The sequence below is a fragment of the Trematomus bernacchii genome, unplaced genomic scaffold, assembly GCF_902827165.1.
Source record: "Trematomus bernacchii unplaced genomic scaffold, fTreBer1.1, whole genome shotgun sequence".
Classification (NCBI taxonomy): domain Eukaryota; kingdom Metazoa; phylum Chordata; class Actinopteri; order Perciformes; family Nototheniidae; genus Trematomus; species Trematomus bernacchii.
The window spans coordinates 1,015,447-1,039,496 of NW_022987689.1; the positions used below are offsets into that span (position 1 = coordinate 1,015,447).

The 24,050-nt window shown below is 40.1% G+C and overlaps 3 protein-coding genes across 5 annotated transcripts in view; 2 read left to right on the top strand and 1 right to left on the bottom strand.

The window, feature by feature from the left end:
* rock1 (Rho-associated, coiled-coil containing protein kinase 1) overlaps positions 1-7,380 on the top strand; it is a 34,381-nt gene extending 27,001 nt beyond the window's left edge. The window contains exons 24-34 of one of the 3 annotated variants that reach the window (XM_034137750.1): positions 62-155; positions 237-325; positions 424-615; positions 1,446-1,611; positions 3,411-3,481; positions 3,613-3,701; positions 3,814-3,892; positions 4,042-4,303; positions 4,974-5,181; positions 5,365-5,434; positions 5,813-7,380. In XM_034137750.1, coding sequence (XP_033993641.1) covers positions 62-155; positions 237-325; positions 424-615; positions 1,446-1,611; positions 3,411-3,481; positions 3,613-3,701; positions 3,814-3,892; positions 4,042-4,303; positions 4,974-5,181; positions 5,365-5,416 — 1,302 coding nt within the window. In that variant the 3' untranslated portion in view covers positions 5,417-5,434; positions 5,813-7,380. Of the gene's footprint in view, positions 1-61; positions 156-236; positions 326-423; positions 616-1,445; positions 1,612-3,410; positions 3,482-3,612; positions 3,702-3,813; positions 3,893-4,041; positions 4,304-4,973; positions 5,182-5,364 lie in introns of all 3 variants that reach the window. The other 2 variants (XM_034137749.1, XM_034137751.1) reach the window with 2 other exon arrangements.
* A 183-nt stretch (positions 7,381-7,563) lies between these two features.
* Positions 7,564-14,134, top strand: usp14 (ubiquitin specific peptidase 14 (tRNA-guanine transglycosylase)). Its single transcript, XM_034137707.1, has 16 exons — positions 7,564-7,832; positions 8,754-8,899; positions 9,450-9,482; positions 9,603-9,707; positions 10,069-10,172; positions 10,284-10,342; positions 10,429-10,559; positions 10,668-10,748; positions 10,835-10,917; positions 11,091-11,205; positions 11,424-11,489; positions 11,616-11,708; positions 11,817-11,945; positions 12,087-12,150; positions 12,725-12,832; positions 13,300-14,134. The coding sequence occupies exons 1-16, from the start codon at positions 7,817-7,819 to the stop codon at positions 13,443-13,445; spliced, it is 1,479 nt and encodes a 492-aa protein (XP_033993598.1). The 5' UTR covers positions 7,564-7,816; the 3' UTR covers positions 13,446-14,134.
* A 204-nt stretch (positions 14,135-14,338) lies between these two features.
* thoc1 (THO complex 1) lies at positions 14,339-20,035 on the bottom strand. Its single transcript, XM_034137705.1, has 21 exons — positions 19,947-20,035; positions 19,670-19,743; positions 19,513-19,573; positions 19,345-19,414; positions 18,691-18,809; positions 18,547-18,595; positions 18,374-18,469; positions 18,172-18,254; positions 18,008-18,081; positions 17,515-17,623; positions 17,281-17,412; positions 16,637-16,737; positions 16,470-16,536; positions 16,266-16,316; positions 16,079-16,149; positions 15,867-15,962; positions 15,673-15,738; positions 15,512-15,595; positions 15,235-15,382; positions 15,056-15,140; positions 14,339-14,770 (listed from the first exon to the last, which is right to left on the bottom strand). Exons 1-21 carry the CDS (start codon positions 20,028-20,030, stop codon positions 14,493-14,495), a joined length of 1,998 nt encoding a protein of 665 aa, XP_033993596.1. The 5' UTR covers positions 20,031-20,035; the 3' UTR covers positions 14,339-14,492.
* Positions 20,036-24,050: the final 4,015 nt, after the last annotated feature.

Sequence of the window (24,050 nt, forward strand, 5' to 3'; positions counted from 1 at the left end):
TCTTAATTTATTGTCTCAATCCTTAAACTGAACAACTGATTATATTGACTTTTCCCTGCAGCTTGAGGACTCCAATAAAACTCTGACCAAAGATGTGGAGATCCTCAGCAAAGAGAAGTCGGACTTAAGTGAGAAGCTTGGCACTCAGAATGAAGGTACTGTCCCTCACTTTGTTGATCTTCACATCTCTTGTTGCATTATGATTGGTTGTTAAACGAGTCTCTCTTTCTCGACAGAGTATGAAGCTCAGAAGGAAGAGATCGCAAATACAATCAAGGCCAACTATGAGAAGGTCCTGAACACAGAGCGCACACTGAAGACTCAGGTAAACACGCAGCCTTTTCACTCAGTTGTACACACCAGTAAAGCGCGTGGGGAGTGGTGGCTGATGCTTTCCATCTATCTACCCACTTCAATATAAAGGCGGTGAACAAGCTGGCCGAGATCATGAACCGCAAGGACATGAAGCTGGACCACAAGAAGAAGGGCAGCACTGCCGACCTGCGGAAGAAGGAGAAGGAGAACCGCAAGCTTCAGCTGGATCTGAACCAGGAGAAGGAGAAGTTCAACCACATGGCCATCAAGTACCAGAAGGAGTTGGGCGAGATGCAGGCGGTAAGTCAACGAGTGTCAGTATACAATAGTCCAGTACAGGGGTGTCCAAACCTTTTTCTCCGAGGGCCACATACAGAAGAATGTACGAAGGGCTGGGCCACTCGATAGAGGTGAGGTAGCCTTATCAGTGAAGTTATAAGTTAGCGAAATCAATCAAATGTAAGTAAATTATGCTTGATACTTGAAAATGCTTTAAGCCTACATCACAGCTCTCCATAGGGTTTAATTTATTTCGTTAGCAATATTTTGTTATAATACGGAGGCGTGTGGCGAAGTGGACTAGTGCGTTGGTGTTCGGATCAGGGGAGCACAGGTTCAAACCCCACTGCAGTCAGCATGTCGTTGTGTCCCTGGGCAAGACACTTCACCCCAAATTGCTCCTGTGGGGATTGCCCACAGTATTGAGTATGTACGTCGGTTTGGATAAAAGCATCGAACAAGTGACATGTCATGTAATAATAAGAGGAAATATGAAGGGTACATTTCAAGCCTGTTATGTAAACAAGTTATTGGGCTTTTTTCTTATCATCTTAGATTTGTTGGAACATGTTTTCTACTTTAATTAACTGAATTTATTTGGAAATGGGCTTATTAACACATGAATACTGTGTAATATATTTTTACATATATATTTAAGAAATACAATATAAGACAAGCACAAGTTTCATTTGTGGGCCATATTTCATTATTCTTGTTTAATTAGCTGAGGGCCGATTCAAAATGGCCTGCGGGCCGCTTTTGCCCCTGGGCCGTAGTTTGGACACCCCTGGTCCAGTAAGATAAAAAGAGACTCTATTATAACCTAAATCTCATGGCTTTGACACCAACAGCAACTGACAGAGGAGTGCACGTATCGCAACGAGCTTCAAATGCAGCTGGACAGCAAGGAGAGCGACATCGAGCAGCTCCGGGAGAAACTGAACGACCTGCAGCTGCGCATGGACAACTCGAGCGTCACCAGCCTGCAGACGGATGAGACGGACAGCAACCTCGCAGGTAGGGTCACCACAGACTGGATGATGATGCTGCCAATGTTACTTCACATCAGAAAGTCAAGTCCTAGATGCAGGAATCCTCAGCCGCTATTAAGTCTAAATAACGTTTTTTCATATCTTTCGGGGCACTGGTGTAGTCTGGGAATCAAGTCTTATTGATACAAATCTAAACAATTAAATTAGTTTAATGGAGCTTTAAAATGTTGGTGTTTGTTTACTGTTTGAGTTAGGTTTCACCGGTTGGACGGCAAAAAGTCACCCACCAACTTCATGAGTCATTAGAACGAAAGCAACAGAGGCCCTTGTTTTTAAATATCACATTTTGATAAACATCATCCAAGATGTATTGGGTTGATAATGTGTATCCACCATTTCCTTGTGGTAACATGTTTTCAAATATGCGTAGATTTCTACAACTCCTGACTTGCCTGGTTTTGGTTACAATAGGTGCTACAATGTTCCTAAAAGAGTGTAATATGAAAAACTGAACCGGCTACTTTACCTTAAACTTAACGTGGGTATGAATTTATGTTCGTATTGAGTCGGATCAACAGACTGTGGTTTTTGGTTCACAAAGATGAGGAAGTCTTTCACGTTTCGTTTTTGAAGTTTCTCTTCAATACTCACTGCTGTATGATGATTAACAATTGTTCACAAGTCACTCCTCTAACACATATGTTATTCACAAATATGCGTTGTCATAGGTCTGTTTTCATATGGTGCCTGTGGTTAAATCATTCTCTCTTTATTTCCCTCATGTCCAGTCGGTTCTCTACTTATCTTTGTAACGTCTATTCCTTTTTCCTCTGTGAGTAACTGAGTGGACAAGCCCCTCTTGCCTGGCCTGTGCTGCAGCTGTTGTGTGTCTTTTTGCCCCTGATATTTTTTATTAAAGTATTCTTTTATCAGAGGTGATATTAAGGGGAACTCAACAAGACTTTTGAAAGAAGCCTGATGGAGTAGTTTGGAACATATCCTTCCCAATTGTCAAAAACAGTCTGACCAACATCATCTATACGGCCTTTTTCAAGGGGATGTAAAGCAAAGATGCTGGCTGTGAGGTTGCTAAATGTCACAATGTCAGCACCAACGGTAAAGTAACCACATCAGAGCTTACCATGTTACTAAACTACGCCCCTTGTGAGGTTTACCGCCTTACTCTCAGCACCATTCAAAACACGTCTTAAAACTGAAAAGGCTCTTTAAAGCTCATCATAGGGCTGTGTGCTTCGAAGGACTTAACACTCTTGTGTTTTTCGGCATGTTCACCTAAAAGTACTGCTCGTTTGGACACAAAGACCTCCCTCACAGTGCCACATTTATTAGAGAAGCCCCTCTTAGTTCACTCGTCCCATTTAACTTGTGTTGTTTTCAGCAGCATGCATTTGAAATGTATCATTTTAAATGTTTAAAAACCTGCATTGCACATGGTTGTTTCTCTTAAAGGAGTGAGTGATTAAGGTAATTGAGTGTTAATAAGCACTAATTCCTGCTGCAGAACTCATTTAGCGTTTAACATAATTTAAACAATTAAATCTTCCATGCTTTGCTAACTGTAGCAGGGACGTTTATGTCTTCCTCCTGCATGGGGCGTGTGTATTGGCATCATGGGATATCTAAACTATAATCACCTACTCCAGAGCAGTTACATTGACACCTGCTGTTCTGAAACAATAATGAATTTTGTCATTTTTTCTCCAGTTGAGTTTGGATTTAACCACTGCATGGCCTTTTTTCAAAAGTACATTCAATCAACTGCATACATTTTAAAGTTTTGTTTCATCTGGGCTGCTTTTTCAGAATCCAGATTGGAGGGTTGGCTGTCCATTCCTAACCGTGCTAATATCAAGCGTTACGGCTGGAAGAAGCAGGTATGTTGTGTTTTATTTGGCCTTTCCTCTGCGCACCTGCATTGTGTTGATGTCACGGAGTGTTAAGAATGCTGCAAACCCCTTGAGGGCAATATCCGTCTTCCTCTCATTGTCCTCTTAAATATTTCCAGTATGTGGTGGTGAGCAGCAAGAAGATTCTGTTCTACAATGATGAGCAGGATAAGGAACAGTCCAATCCCTCAATGGTACTAGATATCGAGTAAGTATTTATTTTTTCCTCCTGCATGAAAAGGAATTACCCTCCAGAAGTCGTGTTTCAGGTTAGGGTTTTTTCTGGTATGGAATGACTCATTTTGTTACTCCTTGTGCAGCAAACTGTTTCACGTGAGACCAGTCACACAAGGAGACGTGTACCGAGCCGAGACAGAAGAAATTCCAAGAATATTCCAGGTTGGATGCTCGAGATTTCTCTAAATCCTCAAATTTGCAGTCTGCTTTAAAATGTTTGTTTTAGTGCAGATGTGTTCACAGAGGCCCTTGCTATGCCTCAGAAATGTCTGTCTTGTCAGATTCCTTTGACGTACTCTGTCTCGTTTCAGATTCTGTATGCCAATGAGGGAGAGTGCAGGAAGGAGGCGGACATGGAGACAGTCCCACAGGGCGACAAGACCAACTGTCTCCCACACAAAGGCCACGAGTTCATCCCCACGCTGTATCACTTCCCTTCCAACTGTGAGGCCTGCTCCAAGCCTCTGTGGCACGTCTTCAAGCCGCCTCCGGCCCTGGAGTGTCGCCGCTGCCACGTCAAGTGCCACAAAGACCACCTCGACAAAAAGGAGGACGTTATTGCTCCTTGCAAAGGTACAATCTTGGTGTTGTTGGCGGTTTTTCGAGAATACAAGCTTACATAAACTGAATGTTTCAAGGTTCTTTCGTTAAAGCATTTGTGATTTCCCCAATGACTTTTGAAAGTGAAATGTGGCAAATAGGTTACTTGCAGAATGTCCCCCGGTTTCTTGTAAATAAACAAAAGTTATGTTATGTTTACATACGGCAACCAACGACAGGGGTGTGTATTGTGTCACAGGCGTAAATATTAATCCTATTGCACAGGAATAACAAAACGGGGACGCACTAAATAAACTCTTATTGTGCTCCTAGAATCCAAAACCTCCACAAAAAACGTTTGATATTACATAACACTACCAAAATGTACAATTGTAACAGTAATTACATGTATATATATGTTATGTATATTTGACTTCTACTTCCTGTTCTTAATTGTACGTAACATTTATTTGGTTGTGAGTAGCAGTATCTTCACAGTCCTTTAAATGAATACAGTACAATGAAATACCATGAAGAAGAGCTTAAACAAGTAGTCACTCGTATTGTATAGATCACTGAATCTCTGGGGGTTTAGGCAAAACTAGCTATTTTTATATATCTTAGAGACCGGGGTAATGCGGGGTAGTTTAGAGGTCATATTTGTCCGAACTGACTCTGCATCACCCTGTGCTCTCCCCTGCAGTAAACTACGATGTGACCTCTGCCCGGGACATGCTCCTGCTGGCCCTGACCCAGGATGAGCAGAAGAAATGGATTGGCCACCTTGGAAAGAAGATTCCCAAGACCCCACCATCCACATTTTCAAGAGCCTCACCTCGTACCATGTCCACTCGCTCTGGACCAAACCAGTCCTTCCGCAAGAACCCTAAAGCCAATACAGGAAAGCTGAGGTAACTTGAACAATTTGTGACCAATGTTTAGGCTTTTGAGACACAATAAGGCACTGTACTGTTGTTGTAGGCAGTAAGTAAGTGAGGGTGTGCTGCCGTCAGAAGTCTTATTATTTCCCTTCTGGTGGGCTGAGATGTGGTCAAGTCAGTCGCGTGACCTGCTGTTTGTCTCCTGTGTTGTAGCAGAGCGCAGTCCAGCCTCCAAGCAGCAGACACAACATCCAGCACTTGTTGACAGGAACTTCTTCACAAAGTGTTGATTTTTAGATTTTTCTCTACAGCTTTAAAACCCGTCTATTTATTAATTGTGTAACTGGGTGTTTCTAACACGAGACACTTCCTGGTTGGTTGGTTGGTTGCTTGGTTGACTCCTGGGCTCTTTCCAGTAGACACTTGGGTTTTTTCTAATTGGCACTAATGTTTTGTCGGGTTCAGTAACTAACTCATAGACTTACTATACAACTCTTCCTGAGAATGATCCACGTTAAGGATTTTTACATGACCTGTTGAACATGATGCAATGGTGATAACGGTGTTGCAGTGTATGTTGACTTAGATTGGGATACTAACCAAGGCAAATATAATGTCGCTCTTTTACTGGACACCTGTCTCTGTTTTTGTTTTGTTTCAGCTAACCATCTGAACCCTTTGGATTTTTTTCTGGACTCTAAACTTTCCCTCCTTCCTCATCTTCAAAAAAAACAACTGGGATTCCTGAATTACATAGAAAATTCATTAAAAAAGAAAATGTATATCGATAAATATCCAGCGCTGGAAGATTGCAACACATGTCAGACGCAAGGCATCATGGACAATAAGAGGCCTGATACCCACCTCCATCACCTTTCCACATACAGAAGAGACGTCAGTCAACTCAACAAACTTGCAGCTCTCCATTTCTACCAGAAGATGGCACACTCGTCTTGAAATAAAGATGGACAGTGGAGCGATAAAGGGACTCATGTCATGGAGACATACTGTGTTTAATGTTATATGACAGTTGTAATGGAAATGGGAAGGTTAATGGGGGTTTTGCTGGGACTCCTGCAAGTATGTGTTCAGTTTAAGGTACCGTCATACAGGGATTGCAGATCTGCAGTGAGTGCTTGTGTCTTAAGGGTGGAAAATGAATATCTATTTTGTAATTTTTTTTCCCCTTCACACGACATATTGTCAAGCTAATGCAAGCATACTTCTGTTTTCAGGAACAAACAAAAAAAGACAGATGCCTTCTTGTCATATCTCTGGCCTTTTTGCCTTTATTCGTATCACTCTGCAAGTCACTTATCAGGTTTTGGACATTGGGACATAAAGTATTAGATGTTTTGAGTATTGAGTGAGGAGCATGCAAGATCATCATTTAAATCTATGCATTATTTTTATTATTATAATTATTTTTATTGCTCCAAGCCATAAGGAATATTCCATTGTAATGGCATATAGGAGTCTTAAAACTTAATTGATTTTTTCTGTTTATTTGGTACATTGTCATTTTTTCTCGTATTGTTTTTTTTTTTGTAATGTATTGCCTTACATTGATTCATAGATACATGGTTCAAAAGGAAAACATTAAGTTAACAAATGTAAAACTGCACTGTTTGAATTGTAAATTATTTGTAGACTAAACAGGTGTAGCATTTGGCCCACCTAGTGCCTTAACGTTTGGATATTGATTTTACTGCCATATCTGTTTTTCTTTTTTTCCTCCATAACAAGACAAATCTCAACTCTTCCATCATTTAGTTTTTTAAGAAATTGCCACACGTGTGGTTTTATTGGAACATATTTTCTCTGGTTTGAATATATAACATATATATATTAGGTTTCCTCTTTACGGACACTTTGCAATAGAGTTGCCGTGTCAAAACAGTCCCTAGAATCGGTTCATATCATAAGACAAATTTCGAGATGGTGTACCTAAAGCGAGCCCACATGTGTCATTGATTGTCCTTGTTAACAATTACATGTTGTTTCTCTAACACGGTAATGTCCCGTTAATGCAAACCCCCTACAGTGTATATAATGAGAGAGACATAAGGATTATGGAATACCTCCGCAATCTTTTTATTTGTAACTTTGTGTTCAGTTAAAAAAAAAAAGCACTGGAACTATGATCTATTCTTGTCTTGGATAATTTGCATGGTTAATTGCATTGAAGTCCGCACTGATGGATATGTCAATAAACATATCTTTATCATTCATTATAGTAGTTTTCACTACATATACCCACACACTACACATACATGTTATGAATCGATGTGTGCCCTCCATTTGGAAGATTAATCCATCCATGGAGCATCAATAACAGGGATAAACAAACTCAGGTGAGTTTGTATATAATGCAGGGGATCACCTGCTAGGAATATTTAGGACTGAGCAAACCTCACTTACAACAGCCCTCCCATAAAGACTGTTATTAATATGCCTGACTGATCTGGGTGTGTGCAGTCTGGGAGCATTGCAAGCGGCAGGATTGCTAGTAGATTACAGCACGCATCGATAAATTCCCAGCGTGTTGTTGCAGCGTCATTCTGTTTGAATGAAGTTCAGACAGATCTAGCCAACACTTCATTCGCGCCCCGGTGGATCGAAACAGGAAAAAACAAAGGGTTGAGGAAGTAAAAGGTTGCCAAATATGCCGGTGTATACAGGTAGGATAATGGATGAATACAACACATTCGTTGCCACTGGAAAATACTGGATAAACATGCACTCTTACACGTGTTTTAGTGCAGTAAACACATTTAGCATGCTAACTTTGCTAGTGTTAGCATGATATGCAGTTAGCATGCTAACGCTAGCAGGCAGTCTTTCAATCTTGTTAGGCCACTACTGGAGTTTTTATTATTATTCATAAAGTATTTAAAGACAGGAGGATATACAAAGGTGTAACGCTGCTAACGCACTTTGTATGTGGAGTTTACAGTATGAGTTTGGTTTAGCCGGAACTGCTAACTGACATCTGACAAACCAAAAAGCAGCTACTGTTGCTAAGTGCCAGCTAATGCTAGCTATGTTAGCCAGGTAACAGTAAAGTAAGGTAGTTTAACAAGTTATTTAAAGACATTGTATCTCGGCACAGCCCAAATACTTAAGATATAATCTCGTATGTTTACTCAATGTAACGCCGCCTTTTTATTTCACATCACGGATTTTACAATGTACAAAAACACGTCAAGCCTTGCTAACCAAGCTAGCCGAATCATGATTGTACACTTTAGAAACCCTTCACTGCAGTTGCGGCTTCTTGGAGACAAACAAAGCCCACGGAACAGAGTAGAGTTTACCATTTTAACATGATATCAATCTTATTTGGATTTCTAAAATGGCTGATCAACAGTTTTATTTAAGTGGACTGTCAGCCAAGTGGAATTATATGTATGCTTTCACGTTGTGCTTTTAGCTCAGTTGGGCTGCAGCTATCTGGTTCCATGTAGCAGTTTAACCGTTACTGTTGCTAACTAGATGCTGTGTCATACATGGCAGCAGATTGATAAAGTCATGGTATTAACCTAACACTCACACTGACATTCTAACGTATGCTTATGTACTATCCCTTGTCTTTTGTTTAGTAAATGTGAAATGGGGCAAAGAGAAGTTTGATGCAGTAGAGCTGAACACAGAGGAACCTCCCATGGTCTTCAAGGCTCAGCTCTTTGCCCTGTCAGGAGTTCAGCCCGACAGACAGAAGGTCATGGTGAAGGGAGGCACTCTGAAGGTACTGACAACAACAACAGTCCTCTGGTCCATGTGAAGAAAATGTGTGCTGCAGGTTGTCTTTTGTTGAAGGATTAGGGAATATTCCACTTTTTTCTTGTTTAGAAATTCCATAAAAAACATTCAACAATTGGTCCTACTTACAAGTATATCCTTTTAAGCCAGTGTATTCTAGACATCACATTGTTTTTCAAAACTATTAAAAAGCACAGACGATCCCTACCATTGTACATGTTCACATGAACATCAAATGTGTGTTTATTATAGGGTCAAAATAGTAGCTTTACTGCCATTTGAATTGTGTTTGTTGAACACTATAATGCTTAGCTGTTAAACAAATGAGAACAACAACAAACTGAGCATTAAATGAAACCTTGTGCAAAGAAGGCTGTGTGCCATGGACAGGGTAGCCACGTTGGAAATTATTAAGATATACTGATACGTTATTGTTTTAATTATTTTTATTCATTATTTTTCACACCAGGGAAATGTAAAAGATGTGTTATTTTAACTGTTATTAATAAGCTAACCAATGCTTTGTTTTATTCTAGGATGATGAATGGGGAAACATTAAACTTAAAAATGTGAGTATTTTGATCCGTTTCATTGCATATTACAAGCAATTCTAATTTCACAGACCTATACTACTAAATGCATTTTTAACAAATAGGTAATTTATTTCTGTGTGTTTCTACTTTTTGTAGGGAATGACCCTCCTGATGATGGGCTCAGCAGAAGCCCTTCCTGAGGAGCCCGCCGTCCGGCCCATGTTTGTAGAAGACATGACTGAGGAGCAGCTGGCCTCAGCGGTGAGTAAGCCTCAAAATTACCAGCCTAAAACAAATATGGTGATTGGTGTTTTGCGCACCGACCCTGCCAGTTAAACATGCTTACCCCATGTGATGTTTACCAAGTAGACAATGTTATATATTAAATAAACACTAATATGCACATATTGGGAAATCAGATTAACATCTTTGTTAAGAAATCGTCAGTTCCTCATAGCAAAGTCCTGTTTGTTAACAGAAAACATTTTCTGTGACAATGCAAGCTTTGGTTTAAAACCAAACAGAAGACAGATCCCTTTTGTTTTTTTATGTATATGTTTTGTAAATTGTATTTTACATTCATAACAATGTAGAGGAACTCATCCGTCTTTGTTATTTTCAGTTGGAGTTGCCCTGTGGGCTGACAAACCTGGGCAACACCTGCTACATGAATGCCACAGTGCAGTGCCTGCGCTCTGTGCCAGAGCTCAAAACTGCACTTAGGAGGTGGGTTGAGCCTCATTTCATATATAATGAATGTTTCAAAGTGGGTGTTTCCTATCCCTTGTAGGTGGGGTTGTTTTGTGGCTCCTGCTGAAACCTTCTCTCTCCCTGTAGGTATGCAGGTGCTCTGCGATCTTCAGGAGCAAGTGCCCCATCCCAATACATCACGGCAGGTATAAGGCATAGTGCATTTTTAACCCTGTGAAATCATGGCAACTAATGGTTTTAACGCTAATATCTTTTATTGTTTCATCCTCAGCCCTTCGTGACTTGTATGAGACCATGGAGAAGACCTCCTCCAGCCTGCCACCCATCATTTTGCTGCAGTTCCTTCACATGGCCTTTCCACAGTTCGCTGAGAAGGGGGACCAGGGACAGTACCTCCAGCAGGTGAGAAACGTCACCACACTAACTATCACTAACATTCATTCAGCCATGCATCAAATCCTGTACCTGCATTTTTCTTTTAATCAACTTTCTTTTGTTTTGTTCTCTCAGGATGCCAACGAGTGCTGGCTGCAGATGATGAGAGTGCTTCAGCAGAAGTTGGAGCCACTAGAGCCCGAGACTCCCATGGAGGTAAAGTATTTCTCTTTTTTTCTTTACCCTGTGCGATGAAGGCGTTATTTGAATAATGCGTTCCCCTTTTGTCTTTAAACATTTAGACCGAGTCTGAGAGCGCAGCTGCCTCTGCCTCCACAAAGAAGAACCTCATTGACCAGTACTTCGGCGTAGAATTCGAAACCTCGTATCCTTGCAGCTGCATCCGTTGATGTTATTCCTTGTTCAGTATAGTTTGACTGGAGGTTTTGGTCATTATCAGTGATGTGCAATGTCATAGTTGTGTTAAAGTAAGACCCAAGAAATGTCTCCCTGCTGTGACACTACTCCTCTTGGCTTTTTCTTAACCCCCGTGTTCAGTATGAAATGCACAGAGGCTGAGGACGAGGAGCCAATCAAAGGCAAGGAAAACCAGCTCCAGCTCAGCTGCTTCATCAACCAAGAAGTCAAATACCTTGCAACAGGACTAAGACTGGTACGTTCCGAAACAGGCAGCTTTACGCTTTTTGAAATGCATCGAAACAGGGGAGCACAACGTTTGGTTCAAGAGTCTAGCAAGTCATGCGACCATGGGTACCTTACATTTAACTGTTCACAGCCAAATAAATAAATAAAATACATAAGACAACTGGAGGGTGATTATTTTTGTTTCTAGAGGATTTAATTCAGTTTTCTGCCTTTTTCTCTTTTCAGAGACTGCAGGAAGAAATCACAAAAATGTCTCCATCCTTGGAAAGAAATGCCATGTATATAAAATCTGTAAGTGTTTCTTTTTCCTTTACGTTTTCTTGGCTATTAACAGAAGTGGTAATGTCTACTCTTTATCTACAAACTCGATTTTAGTGTATGTTCACATTCTGAAATGTTTCCTACCTCTCCGTCTAGTCGAAACTCAGCCGTCTCCCTGCCTACTTGACTGTTCAAATGGTGCGATTTTTCTACAAAGAGAAGGAGTCCGTCAATGCTAAAGTGCTTAAGGTCTGTATTGAGCCGTCACTATTAGTATTACTTACTTATCTGAAACAGGGACTGTTAACTATAATTGAATGCAAAGTCTAAAGAAAGAAAAATGTTGTCTTATTGAAGGATGTCAAGTTCCCGCTCATGTTGGATGTCTACGAGCTGTGCACCGCGGAGGTCCAGGAGAAAATGCTCCCCATCAGGTCAAAGTTCAAGGTGGTCGAGGACAAGAAGCTAGAGAATGCGCAGAAACAGGTAGAGCACATCTATTGCAACTTCTCTTGGTTAATTGTCTCCTCCTTTCATGCTCAGCTTGGTAGCATAAAAGCTCCCACATGATCATATCATGTAATGCCAGTTCTGGAGATTTACTCACAATTTTCTTTTGTACATTAGGTGGTGAAGAAACCGGATGGAGTTGCAGAAAAAGTGAAATATGAGCCCTTCTCCTTCCCTGATGGTATGTCTTTACACTCTTAAGGGTGAAATGCCCAAAGAAATCTTACCATGATGTTATGTAGACCATATCAGCATAAAGGGGAAAGGTGTGTGTCATCAAGGACTAGGGTAGCATATATTAGCATATATATTAAGTGTTTTGAGCACCATACTATATAAATAACATGTATTATTAATATTATATTCCAGGTACTGGCAGGGATGCTAAAGAATAAGAATCCCTTAATCAATATGGGTTTCTCTATCAAATGTAAACAGCTAAATAGGCACTTTTCTACCACCATAAGGGGAAATTGCTTTTAGCTGTCTGAAAAATCCAGTATTGCTGCCAAGAATCAGCAAAAAATATGTTGTCAAAAAGCCAGATAGTGATTCTTAATTTACTGAAAACTTTGAATTTACCAAAATGAAATGTCACATCTCTAAAAGTGTTGAAATCCCTGCTACATTTTGTTGCATCAAACTCTGTTATCCAGCCCTGTAATGTCATCTGAGGGTAGCTTATTTAAGGTCTGTTTGTGTCAATGATTATCCGCGGTTGGATGAGTTGTGACACGCTGCTGTTTCTCCCGCAGACCTGGGCTCCAACAACAGCGGCTACTACGACCTGCAGGCTGTGCTCACACACCAAGGCCGCTCCAGCTCCTCAGGCCACTACCTGGGCTGGGTCAAGAGGAAAGAAGGTGAGCGGGGCTGTTTCACACTGCACCACATTCAGTATATATATGTGACTTGGATCAGTCACAAGTCATAAAAGCCTAGAGGAAGCTAGACAGATGTTGAGGAACTTAAAGGTCACCTATTATGCAAAATCCACTTTTTCATGTCTTTTATACATAAACATCTGTCTCCTCTGTGTAAAGAGATTCTGAAAGTTTCAGGAAGAAAGATTCTCTCTCTTTTTGTCCTGATCCATTTATATAAAAACCTGTCTGAAAATGAGCTGGTCAGATTTTGGCCACTTGATGTCTTAACAATGTTAAGACATTTGAAACAGAGGGGTTTATGGGATGCTACAGTGCACGATCTGTTTGGTATTTGGAGCCAAACACTTCAGAGACATGTTTTGTATATATCCGAGACCTTTAATACATTGATGAAAAACAGTGTAATAGGGGACCTTTAATGTTTCCTGTGCTCTCTGCCTCAGATGAGTGGGTGAAGTTTGACGACGACAAGGTGAGCCTGGTGACCCCCGAGGACATCCTGCGGCTGTCCGGCGGGGGGGACTGGCATATAGCGTACGTTCTTCTGTACGGCCCCCGCAGGCTGGAAATCTTCCAAGAGGATCAGTAGCTGTGGAAGACATCCTCCAAGACAAAGACAACGAGTACAAAATGCCATTTCCAAGCACTGTCTGCATAGATGTGCAATAAAACTGGTGTCTTTAAAGATGATGACCTTAATTTTTTTTGTTTGTTTTTGTAACCAACACAGATGCTTGTAAAACAAATTCTGTCAAAAGGTGTTAAATATTCAACTATAGTGGGCTTTAAAAATTGAGATTTGACGAGGCAATCTCTGGACTGGATCCTTGAAAGAGGATTTTCAGTCTAGCGCTGCAGTTTCATTAAATGTTTTATACACATTGTATATTTTTTAAAGCCTTCGCTAAGGTGCTCATATCATAAAAGCAAAATATTTCTCTTTAGTCATTTAATCAACGTGTACGAAAATGCCTAGCCAAGCCGCGGTCTGACATTCTGGCTTGTATCGTCTCAGATGTATTATGGAGGTTTTGACATCACTGTAAAGACGTGTTGACCTGCTGGGAAACTTGGGTTCAATCTCAGGTCTTTTCTTAAGTGCTTGGCTCACATCATCTCCTGGAATTGTTCTAAAATGTATTGACAGATGAGCTTCTTTCTGCCAAATCTTCACTAATGCTTTTTTTTGGGGGGGGAAGTGTGTGGGGAACCGGTTTAGAACAGTTTGTCCTTGTGTTGAACTGTGTGTTTAAATAAAGACTTGAGATTCAACCGTGATTTACTCCACCAGCCTTGAACATTGTTCTTGCCGACACTGATTTCAGACTTCTTAAGAGGCTACACTTCACTGCTCTTCTAAACAGCCTGCCACATGTTTAAGCCCTAACCGTAATAAGTTATTGATTTTCATAGGTGGTGAAAATAAACTGTTATACCAAAATGTGAGGGTCTTTTATGTGAGAATAATGAATGATCATACAATGATTTATTAAAAAAAGAACATTTATTGGATTCACAGTGAAAAAACAGTACGCTTTAACCTATACTACATACAAAAATGTAAGTCTCCAACTGTTTCTGTTGTAAAAAAGATGCGGTGATATATTGGAGGTACTGATTATTTAAGTAGCGTAGCTTAAGCCTCATTGAGGCAGTCAGCGATCTGGGAGAACCCTGCAGAGTTCAGAGCTGCCACCAGGCTCTCCACAGTAGCTTGTGCTCCCTCTCGGTCCTGCCAGGCTACCAGCAGCAGCTTGGCCTGCATGTCAACATCTTCACTATCTGTCTCGATCTCACGCATCTCCGCCGCCTTCATCTCCAGATGAGACGCCAGAGCCTTCCACTCTGCGCCCAGTTTGGCTGCCAAGTCATCCATCTGCTGGTTGGTCACCATCTTGCTCTGTATGCTCGGACCTGGAACAAAGACACAATAGGGACAATAAAAATAGACTGTTGATTGTAAATTGAGTGGAAATGAGCTCATAAGTGAAATGGGAGGCGATTTAATCATCACAATAGGACCTCAGTAAGAGAGGTCAAGCTAGGGAATGAGAAATGTTGTTGCAGATGCATGTTAGGATAGGCATGCGTGTGAATATATAAATCTTAACCTTGTTGTAGAAACGTATAGATATGAATATAAAAATGTATCATTGTGGATGGGACCCTGAAAAAGACTTGAATAGTTTTCCAACTCACTGTCATTGCTGTCTTTGAGGAGGTTGTCTCCGTTATCGTCATCGTCCTCTTCTCCTGTCTTGATCTCTTCAGAGGGAATATCCTTCTGCATGGATCAAATCAAAAAACAGAATCAGCCTTTGTCAACAGTTTGAGAGCAGCATAATGTCTTCTTTCTAAAGTGAAACTGAAGTCCTCACCGGCAGTTCTTTGGCCAGCTTGCTGACCATGCTGTCGAGGTAGTCTGCCAGGCTCTTGAACTTCTGATTGGTCGGTTGAAAGAAGTGAGGACTTCTCCTGGACAGCAGCCTCAGAGCGCGCCAGCCGTAGTTTGGGTTCCTCACGACCCTGTCATTATTGACAACAACAAGCAGAAGAGTCACACAAACGCACACAGAGAGTGAACTGGGAATGATCTTTTAATAAGGGGGGCTCGTTCAAAAATGTCTGATAAAACACGTCACAGCGCCAACGTACTTATACTCATCCTCCACCATGTTAGTAGGGTCGGCCTGTTCAATAGCCTCCGTAAAGAATTCGTCCAATGATGGCATGAACTCCCTGAATGAAAGAAATCAGATTTAAAAACCCAACAATTTTCAATATTTACAGAAAGGGAAATTGTTTTCTCAATGTACCTGCTGTCTGACTTGCAGGCATCCATGTTGTCGTGGTGCAGGTTCCACAGCCGAGTCAACTCATCACTAACGAAACACAGGGCAGTGTGAGTTATGGACACTAATATACTGACCTACTGCATATTATTACAGTGTTTCAAACTGAGACATACTATTACAAAACTACTACACCACTCCTGGATTAGATCACGTACTTTCCCATAAATATTTTGGCGTCCGGCCCTTTCCCGAGGAAGTCTTCTGGGGCTTGTCTTTTCCTCGTGGGTCTTTTGGGTTTGTCATCTACTGTCCTGATAAAGAGAAGTGGAACCAACTGTCATTATGCCAGACTACACCAAGCTCACACAACACTATATGTTGCTGTAATAATGGATTCATTACTCATTTAAATAAATATCTTCTCTACCTTTCTTTCACAAAGCTCGGGCAGCCCTCATTTTTCCAGCCATTCCAGTTCTCCTCTGTGTTGAGGATATGCTGTCAAGAAGAACGTTTCTAGCGTCACTCGTGAACTCTTACAACAAACTTGACACAATGTGTACAAACAAACCTAATTTAATATTTAATTATAGTTTTCCAAAAGCATGGCTTACCTCCACCATGGTGGCAAACTTGTCTCCATCAGGAGGGATCTCTTTCAGCAGCTGCAAGACAACAGTCACAGATCACTATACGTTTACTTTTCTCTTGACGCCATGAAACTATATCTCAGAAGCTTACCAAATGGAAACATAGTTATCAGTTTTGCTAGATATCGCCGGATAGAATAATGTTTGTCAGCGTGATTTAGGACTGACCTGATAAACCAGTTTAGTCGTCTCCTCAATCCACGCGCTCTGGTCATCATGCAGAACACAGCTGGAGCTGTATAAGATAAAGATGTAACACATTATGAATCCTATGAAGATTTTTGTCAAATCTTTTTATGTAATGTTCTTAGGGTCCGAGCAGAGACATGCTTTACCTCTTGAACTTGACCTGACCCTTCAGGTACTGGAAGAGGATGAGGTACTGCAGCAGGATGTGCCGCCTGAAGTTACTGTCGCTGAGCTGCAAGTCCATCAGCTGGAGAGGAAGAGCGAAACAGAAAAGTGAGGTCATGTCCAACACAGATTGCATTACCACAAATTAATTATATCCAGTGATATATACAAAAGGACATTTCTGTTTACATGGTATGGACACATTGTGAAGTACATTTTCTACAGAAGCCAAGTATTAACAACATATTCAACATTTAAGACTACTTTGTGAGCCTGTTGCTTACAAAGTGGAACCAACGATGAAAGTTCATGTATTGATGATTGAGGTTTGGAGAATGTGAAGAAGATGGTGAAAAGTCTGAATCTGCAATCCCAGGTTGTTATTGCAACATCTTGACAGCCTAATACCGTGTGATGAGAACAGACCAGTGGAACATCAAGTGGGTAGTGGCGTGATGGAAATGGAAATAGAATCCCCTGCTGTGAATCTGTCCAAATAAACCCTTTTATCAAGTGTTCACTGCCTTTAGAAAGTACACTGGGAAATCTGAGAAATGCCTAACTTTGGGATACCTTTTGTTCGTTTAGTATGAACTTAAGGGATCATAACAAGCTTTTTTCTCACCTTCTCATTGGTTAGAAACTTGGCGAAGTAGACGTCTTCTCCAGATGCCCTCAGCTCCTCCAGCTTTCTCTTAGAGGCCTGCATGTCATCCAACTTAAAGCTCTTGAACACGGCCAATGTCTCTTCGGAGAACTGTGCGGGACAAAAAGCCATTTTACATCGGAAGTGAGTCATTGCTTCTAAGCTTCTACTTTGGTGATAAAAACGGAGAGCAAGGAAGGCAAATTGAATTACCTTAAGGAATGTCATCCAGGAGAATTTATCGTAACACTGCACAGGGTTTCTGAAGTAGTCCTGCAGGGTCCAGAACTTTCTGTACAAGTTGTAGTCAATAGGAATGGAGCTGAAAGGAATAATAGGGTTACGGTCACTTTTTCTAAACCTATAAACAGACACAAGCCAGTGGAGATCCACGGAGCCGCGGCTGAGAAAAGATAAGGCTGAGTGAGTGTGTGTGTGAGGAGCTCCACGGATTGGTCCATTTGGACCTGGGTATGGTCACGTCACTGTACTCGGGAAGAAAACAATGGAAAAAGAGAAATCTCCAACGAGGCGTTCTGGGGCAGCATAGACAGGTCTTTTCTGTGTTAGAGTTTTACTCGCTACAGGGTGCACTTTGAGGGTTTGTGACTCTGTTTACATGCAGAAAGACCTTCATAACACACAAGGGGACGGGTAATAACCGGAAAAGCATGACATGGGACCTTTAAAGAGCATTTTTGCTTACCATGGTGCAGGAGCATCATCCTCTCCCATTTCTCCTTCCTCCACCTCCATGCCATCTTCCTTTTCTTCTGTGTGCTATAAACATGGACAAATAAAATCAGTTTAATAAAAATGTTGGTTCAAATAGAACATTTGAACAGTCATTATGAGGCTTTAACACTTTACCTTCAGGCCGAGAGTGCTTTCTTGTTCATTTTTGTTGAACACTGTTATATTTTCCAGATTAAACTGACTCTGCAGATTGAGACCTGGAAAAGACAAATAGAAAGTATTATATAAAGACATCATAAACTATGCTATAAGTAACATCTATGAGTAGTTCAGTTGTTTGGTTCATTCAAAGATCATCTTTACAAATGCTGTTTACCTGATTTTTCCGACAGAGGGAAGAGACGTGCCAGGAAAAGCTGGATTCGTCCACAGAAGACGGTATTCTGGGATTTGGACAGCCTTCTTAAAAGATCTACAGGGATTAAGAGGTGTGTTATAAACAGCTATCACATTGAAACATCTTCAACAAGAAGGAAAAACTATCCTTACCGTTACACATCCTCAGCAAGTAGTTCTTCCCAGCAGTGTAGAAGGAGTTCTAGTAGAATGGAAAATAGGAGAGTACAGGTTTGTCATTAAATGATCTATGCTGAATAACTGCTTCACTACGTTTAATGAGACTTTTCTTTTTACCGATTTCCAGGTGGAAACATTCTTCTCAACAAAAGAAAAGATTCTGTCACATTGGTCGAGAGGAAGACAGTCCAGCACGTCTCCCAGCAGAAGGAAAGGAGTTGTAGCAGAACAGATGCCTACATGAAGAGAGGGGGGAAAGCAAAATCACGATTAAACATCTTAAGCTTTGTGCGAAGTTTCAAAGCTTGCATCAAAAACTAAAAGGAACATTGTGGTACAGTTTGTGTGTAGTCAAAACACTGCAGCAACCATATTAGCCAAGATTATGATGGCAGCAGTCAAATCTAAACATGCTATAAAACCGGAGCAGCAGGGCCAGGTAAGGGACATTTATACAGTGTTTTGGGACTTGAATAAAGTTGAAAATGTAAGAAATCAAGTCACTAGCATAAAGTAATGCCATAAAAAACAACATTCAATCCTTTAAATGTATATATTGTAATGTCTACATTTTCTTTCATCTCTGTTGTTTATGAAGGTACATAGTACTGTGTGTCTGTTTGAAAGAAAGCTGCTGAAAGTTGAGTTAAAACAGGCGGTTAATACTTCTTTCTGAGTGTTTTGTAACCGCATGCAGTGTGGGCAATTTTAATAGTTAGAAACAAAACAAGTATTCTTTAATTCACAAGCCAAAAATATACAGTAACAAACCTTCTGTAACTGCATCAATACTCAAGTAGATCAGAGACAGGTATTCATCACAGTTGGCCTTCTGCTCAACCTGAAGACAACAACAACAACAACAACAATGTCTAGTTCATACACATCCTGTATCGTATATTGGGATTTATTAAATTAAAATAGACCTATTTTACTTACAATCTGATCACCAAGAACCCCTCTCAGCGCCTGGTCAAATGTAGTCTTCTTTTCTGCCTCACTATGAAACACAAGGAACATTTAACAGTTATATTAAAGGACATTTCATTGATGTAGTCATAACATCTACAGAGGCTTTGAGATAAACGTTACTTACTGTCCAGGAAACTGGTTGAAAGCATTTACCAAAGGTTTGCTAGTTTTACCAATTAGTGCATTTCTGGCAGACGCCTGTTGGTGAAGAGAACATAATGAGAGAACATGTATGTTAGATATCGTTTTGTTAGCTTAGCTTAGCATTTGCTCCATGCTATGATAACATTAGTTAGCTAACAGAACAAGCAGTGACACGCCTGTTACGTAGCTATGGTGTAAATTACGGCATATAGCATAACATAAAACTCCATTCAAGGAAGAAAAGTGATTATTCTCACCGTAAATTTGTCTTTAGCGTCCACAAAATTAAATAAGGACGGCGACATCTTTACACCGTTGCAACCGGAAGTGCCACTGAACATCCGGTTTCTGCTTCTTCTTCTTCTTCTTCTTCTCTCGGTTTTTGGCAGATTGCAAACAACTTTAAGGTGCATACCACCACCTACTGTACAAGAGTGTGTATCACCATATCATCTTATCACCACTTGTGGAATTATACCACTGTGTTTACGTTGGTTTAAATTATTCCAATCAATCAATCAATCAATCCTGTCACTCAAATACTTAAGAATGGCCTTCCTGGTATCTCTTACCCCCACATCTTCTGTTCTCAGTATCCCAATCAGGCTCCACTCCCTTCCTGCCTCTCTGACCCTGTCTCTTAGTTTTTCCCTCTCTGTTTTGTACATGTTGCAGTGTAATACGATGTGTTCCACATTTTCTTTCCCTCCACACCCCCTGCATTCTTCAACTTCACTTTTTCCCATTATAAACATCGTTCCGTTTAATCCTGTATGATCCAATCTGAGTCTAGTGATGATGATCTCCTCCCGTCTGTTCCTTTCTGTATAGATCTTTGTTATGACTGATTTCTGTAACTTGTGGTATCTGCCATATTTCCATACCCTTCTTCTTAATTATTGCTTTTCCTTCTCCTTTTCCAAGTGAAACTGGTATTGCTATTTCATTTTGTAACGCATCTTTTGCTAACTTATCAGCATGCTCATTCCCTTTAACCCCCTCATGTGCAGGCGAACATCCGGTTTTGTCGACGATCAGGTTTTTCTTTTTTTTAACAGAGAAAAAAAAACGTAACTATTGCTTTTCTTATAATCTACTATGATAAATTACACTATGATAAATACATCCAATAAAAAACATTCCTTTTTATGAGCAAGTAAACTGAACTGAATGTTGTCATTTCAAATGTTTTTTGTTTAATATAACAGCTCAGTTGTTTTTAGATGAAATAAATAATATTGAGTCTGAATAGCATTTATGTTCTCAGTGACTAGATCATATTATGAGGAACTTGAAGGAATATCATGATATAAAAAAATATATAAAATAGAGGATTAATTAGTCTCAAATGTCTAACATTAATCAGCATGCAGACCTTAATACATTTTAGACCAGAGGGTGTCAGTGTTGCACACTATTTGTGTCCGTTATGTTGAAGCGTTCAGACCATGCACTGTGTGTGTGTGTGTGTGTGTGTGTGTGTGTGTGTGTGTGTGTGTGTGTGTGTGTGTGTGTGTGTGTGTGTGTGTGTGAGTGTGTGTGTGTGTGTGTGGACGCTCTGTGCCTATGGCAGGATAAATCTGAAATCCACCCTTTCCTGATGATAATCCCTGTAGAATTGTACGTAACATCGGCATGCAGACTGACATAAATGCATGTCTATTTAATGTTGCTCACTCATTAGAATTATTGTAAAAAACTTAATTTAAATGAAATGTTCACTTATTAATTGTTGGTCCCATGATGTTATGTTTTATGTCTCCTTGGTGGTTAGGGACATTGCTTGCCTGTAGTCTTTGTGAACAGGGTTCACAGAGGTCACAGCTAACATACTCATGTTTTTTGCTTCTGTGTTTGTGTGTGCACACTGCTGTGATATGGTTGTACAATTTAAATCAGTTTAATAAACTACAGAGCTGCAGGGCCTGCTTTTTTGAAGATTTACAGTACTGTTCAACAATGTCACAAAGCACATACTGTAGGATCAGCAGAGCATTACACTGAGACGGCAATCATTACATGTCCAATCCATCCTTCCTGGTATATAATTCACATACAGAATCGTTTAAAAAAAACAACAATTTGGTAGGTCAAGTTGGACATTTGTGGGTTTTTTTCCAGAATCAAAGTCTGACTTTACTTTCATATTACATGAGCACGAGGAATGTGTCTGTTATATTTACAATTACTATTGAGTTAAGCAAATTGTTGTTGCTATGCTTTAAATCACATTTTAACATTAGATGCATAAGTGGGTATTTTTGGGCCCGGTGAGGTGGTTTTCTTGAAGTATCTTTGTAATTACATTTTTTTATCATTTCATATTCCATCTATTCCTCAAAAAACATGTTTTGGATATCATGCCATTCACATTTTAAATTTTAAGAAATTGTAGTTTTTGTATTACTACCCCAAGCTTCCATACATGTAAGTCGGTCAAAAATGACCTGCATGCATTTTCTATGGAATCCTATGGGAACCTTTGATTCTCATCACCTGTGGCTGTCAGGAATACATTCACTGTAGACCACACAGACTACATCACAAGTGACACCTCTCAGGAAGATTATTGTACACAGCAAGATCTGATACCTGTCAGTATAATAATAATAATAATAATAATAATAATAATAATAATAATACATTATATTTGTATAGGGCTTTTCAAGGACTCAAAATCGCTTTACAATATAAGGGAAGGTTAGGGTGGGGGTAGGACTATCAAACTTGATCAACCGGCATGGATTGATGGGGGGGGGGGGGGGGCTATGAGTAGACAAGAGGAGAAGAGATGAGTTTTAAAAAGGGACTGGAATACTGTGAGTCTCTCAGAATAGCGGAGATCTTTGGGACAATATGTTCAAAACGTTTTTTTTCAAAATGTAATTTTTTTTTCTAAAACTATAAATTGTGAAAAGTTAAATATAAAATATTTCTAATGTGAACCAAAATATAATACTAAATATTATACAAGTGATTTTTCTTAACCAAAATGACAAAAATGGCATAAAAACACATATTATTCTAATACGGGTCCTTTTAGACCCACTTATGGAAGAGTGTAGGTCCAGTCACTCGTGCATCTAAATTAATGAATTATAGAGCAATAACAGGTTTCATAATTTTGTGTATTGTTGGTGGTGAGGTTAGCCTTTGGTTTACATGAATCCCAGAATATGCTTTTAACTTTGACAGAACCAATGGGAACACTGTGGCCAGTTTTGATCTGTGTTTGTTTACCAAGCAGTTTCGGGTCAGGGCCTCTGTAGTAGATTGTAGAAGTGGGACCATTCACCTTCTGCACCATCTGACAAGCGATATCCCTGCCGACACAAACACTGTTAACTGAACCTAAAAGTCTTGAGCCAAAGTTTTTTGAAAAATACCAAGGTTGTGAAAACGTACTGTATGTCAGTGGAGTCATCTAGAAAGAGCTGAGGGAATCATATCATCATGTCTGTATGAGCGCAGTAGTCATGAGTAGACGAAGTGAGAACTGTTTTTTCCTGCGGTTTTGATTGGCACCTTGTTTTTTAAACGCGGAGTTCTGCACGTAGTTCCACAGATATATAACTGTGCCCCAACCCCCCACAGGCCCTCTTTCTGACACATCGTTTATTTAACTTTTGCCAAAAAGTGATAAAAAGCAGAGAGGGAGTGAGCGTGGCAAGTAGATTACAGATAAGGGCCCAGCATTAGAAACTATGTTGAGACAGGGGGTTAGGGTTACAAATGTTAAGAGAAGATACTCCGTGTCCTGCTAAGCAAGTCAATGTATGGAGGTGTCACTCCATAGTTATTTTTTTTTTTTTACAATATGTTCCATAAAAAAAAACAAGCAAACAATATCTTAGTCTGTCTCCTAAGGTTTTTGGTGCCCATGTCCCTTCTGCAGACTTAAGTCCTGTAGAGCAGGACACACATCGTTTTGTTTTTAAAAAGGCTTGGTTTCTAAAACAACTGTTCACTGGAGCGTTCAGCAAATATTACTCAAACTGAAGTAAATAGTATTTGTGCAGGAATAATTGCAGTCTCGGTTAATACACATTTGAACAGCTAGTTATTTCTGTACTGCACTAGGACAGTGTATGTGCAATTTGACTGGAAATAAACTACAATGACATGTTCATTGTAATAAAGGAACATGACAGTGTGGCTCATTGAGGTGTTTTCCATTGTTTAAAGTATGTTGCACAGAGGAATTTATTTCATGCTTTGGCTGTAGGTTCAATTAATTGATGGGTTGCATCTTTGTTTGTATCAAAGAAGCCTTTGAGAATGTACAGGAAATGTGTTAGACAGGCAATTTTTTTGTGTTGAATATAATTATGTCACTCTGAAAGCAGGTTAAGCCCAATTGT

Coding starts and splice junctions, on each gene's coding strand:
- thoc1 (XM_034137705.1), bottom strand. CDS start 20,030: ATGTTCAGTGGCACTTCCGGTTGCAACGGTGTAAAGATGTCGCCGTCC. Junction 15,739..15,866: donor GCCAAAATATTTATGGGAAA/GTACGTGATCTA, acceptor GTGTTTCGTTAG/TGATGAGTTGACTCGGCTGT. Junction 15,141..15,234: donor AGCTGGCCAAAGAACTGCCG/GTGAGGACTTCA, acceptor TGATCCATGCAG/AAGGATATTCCCTCTGAAGA.
- usp14 (XM_034137707.1), top strand. Junction 9,708..10,068: donor AGGAGCAGCTGGCCTCAGCG/GTGAGTAAGCCT, acceptor TGTTATTTTCAG/TTGGAGTTGCCCTGTGGGCT. Junction 10,560..10,667: donor AGGGACAGTACCTCCAGCAG/GTGAGAAACGTC, acceptor TTGTTCTCTCAG/GATGCCAACGAGTGCTGGCT.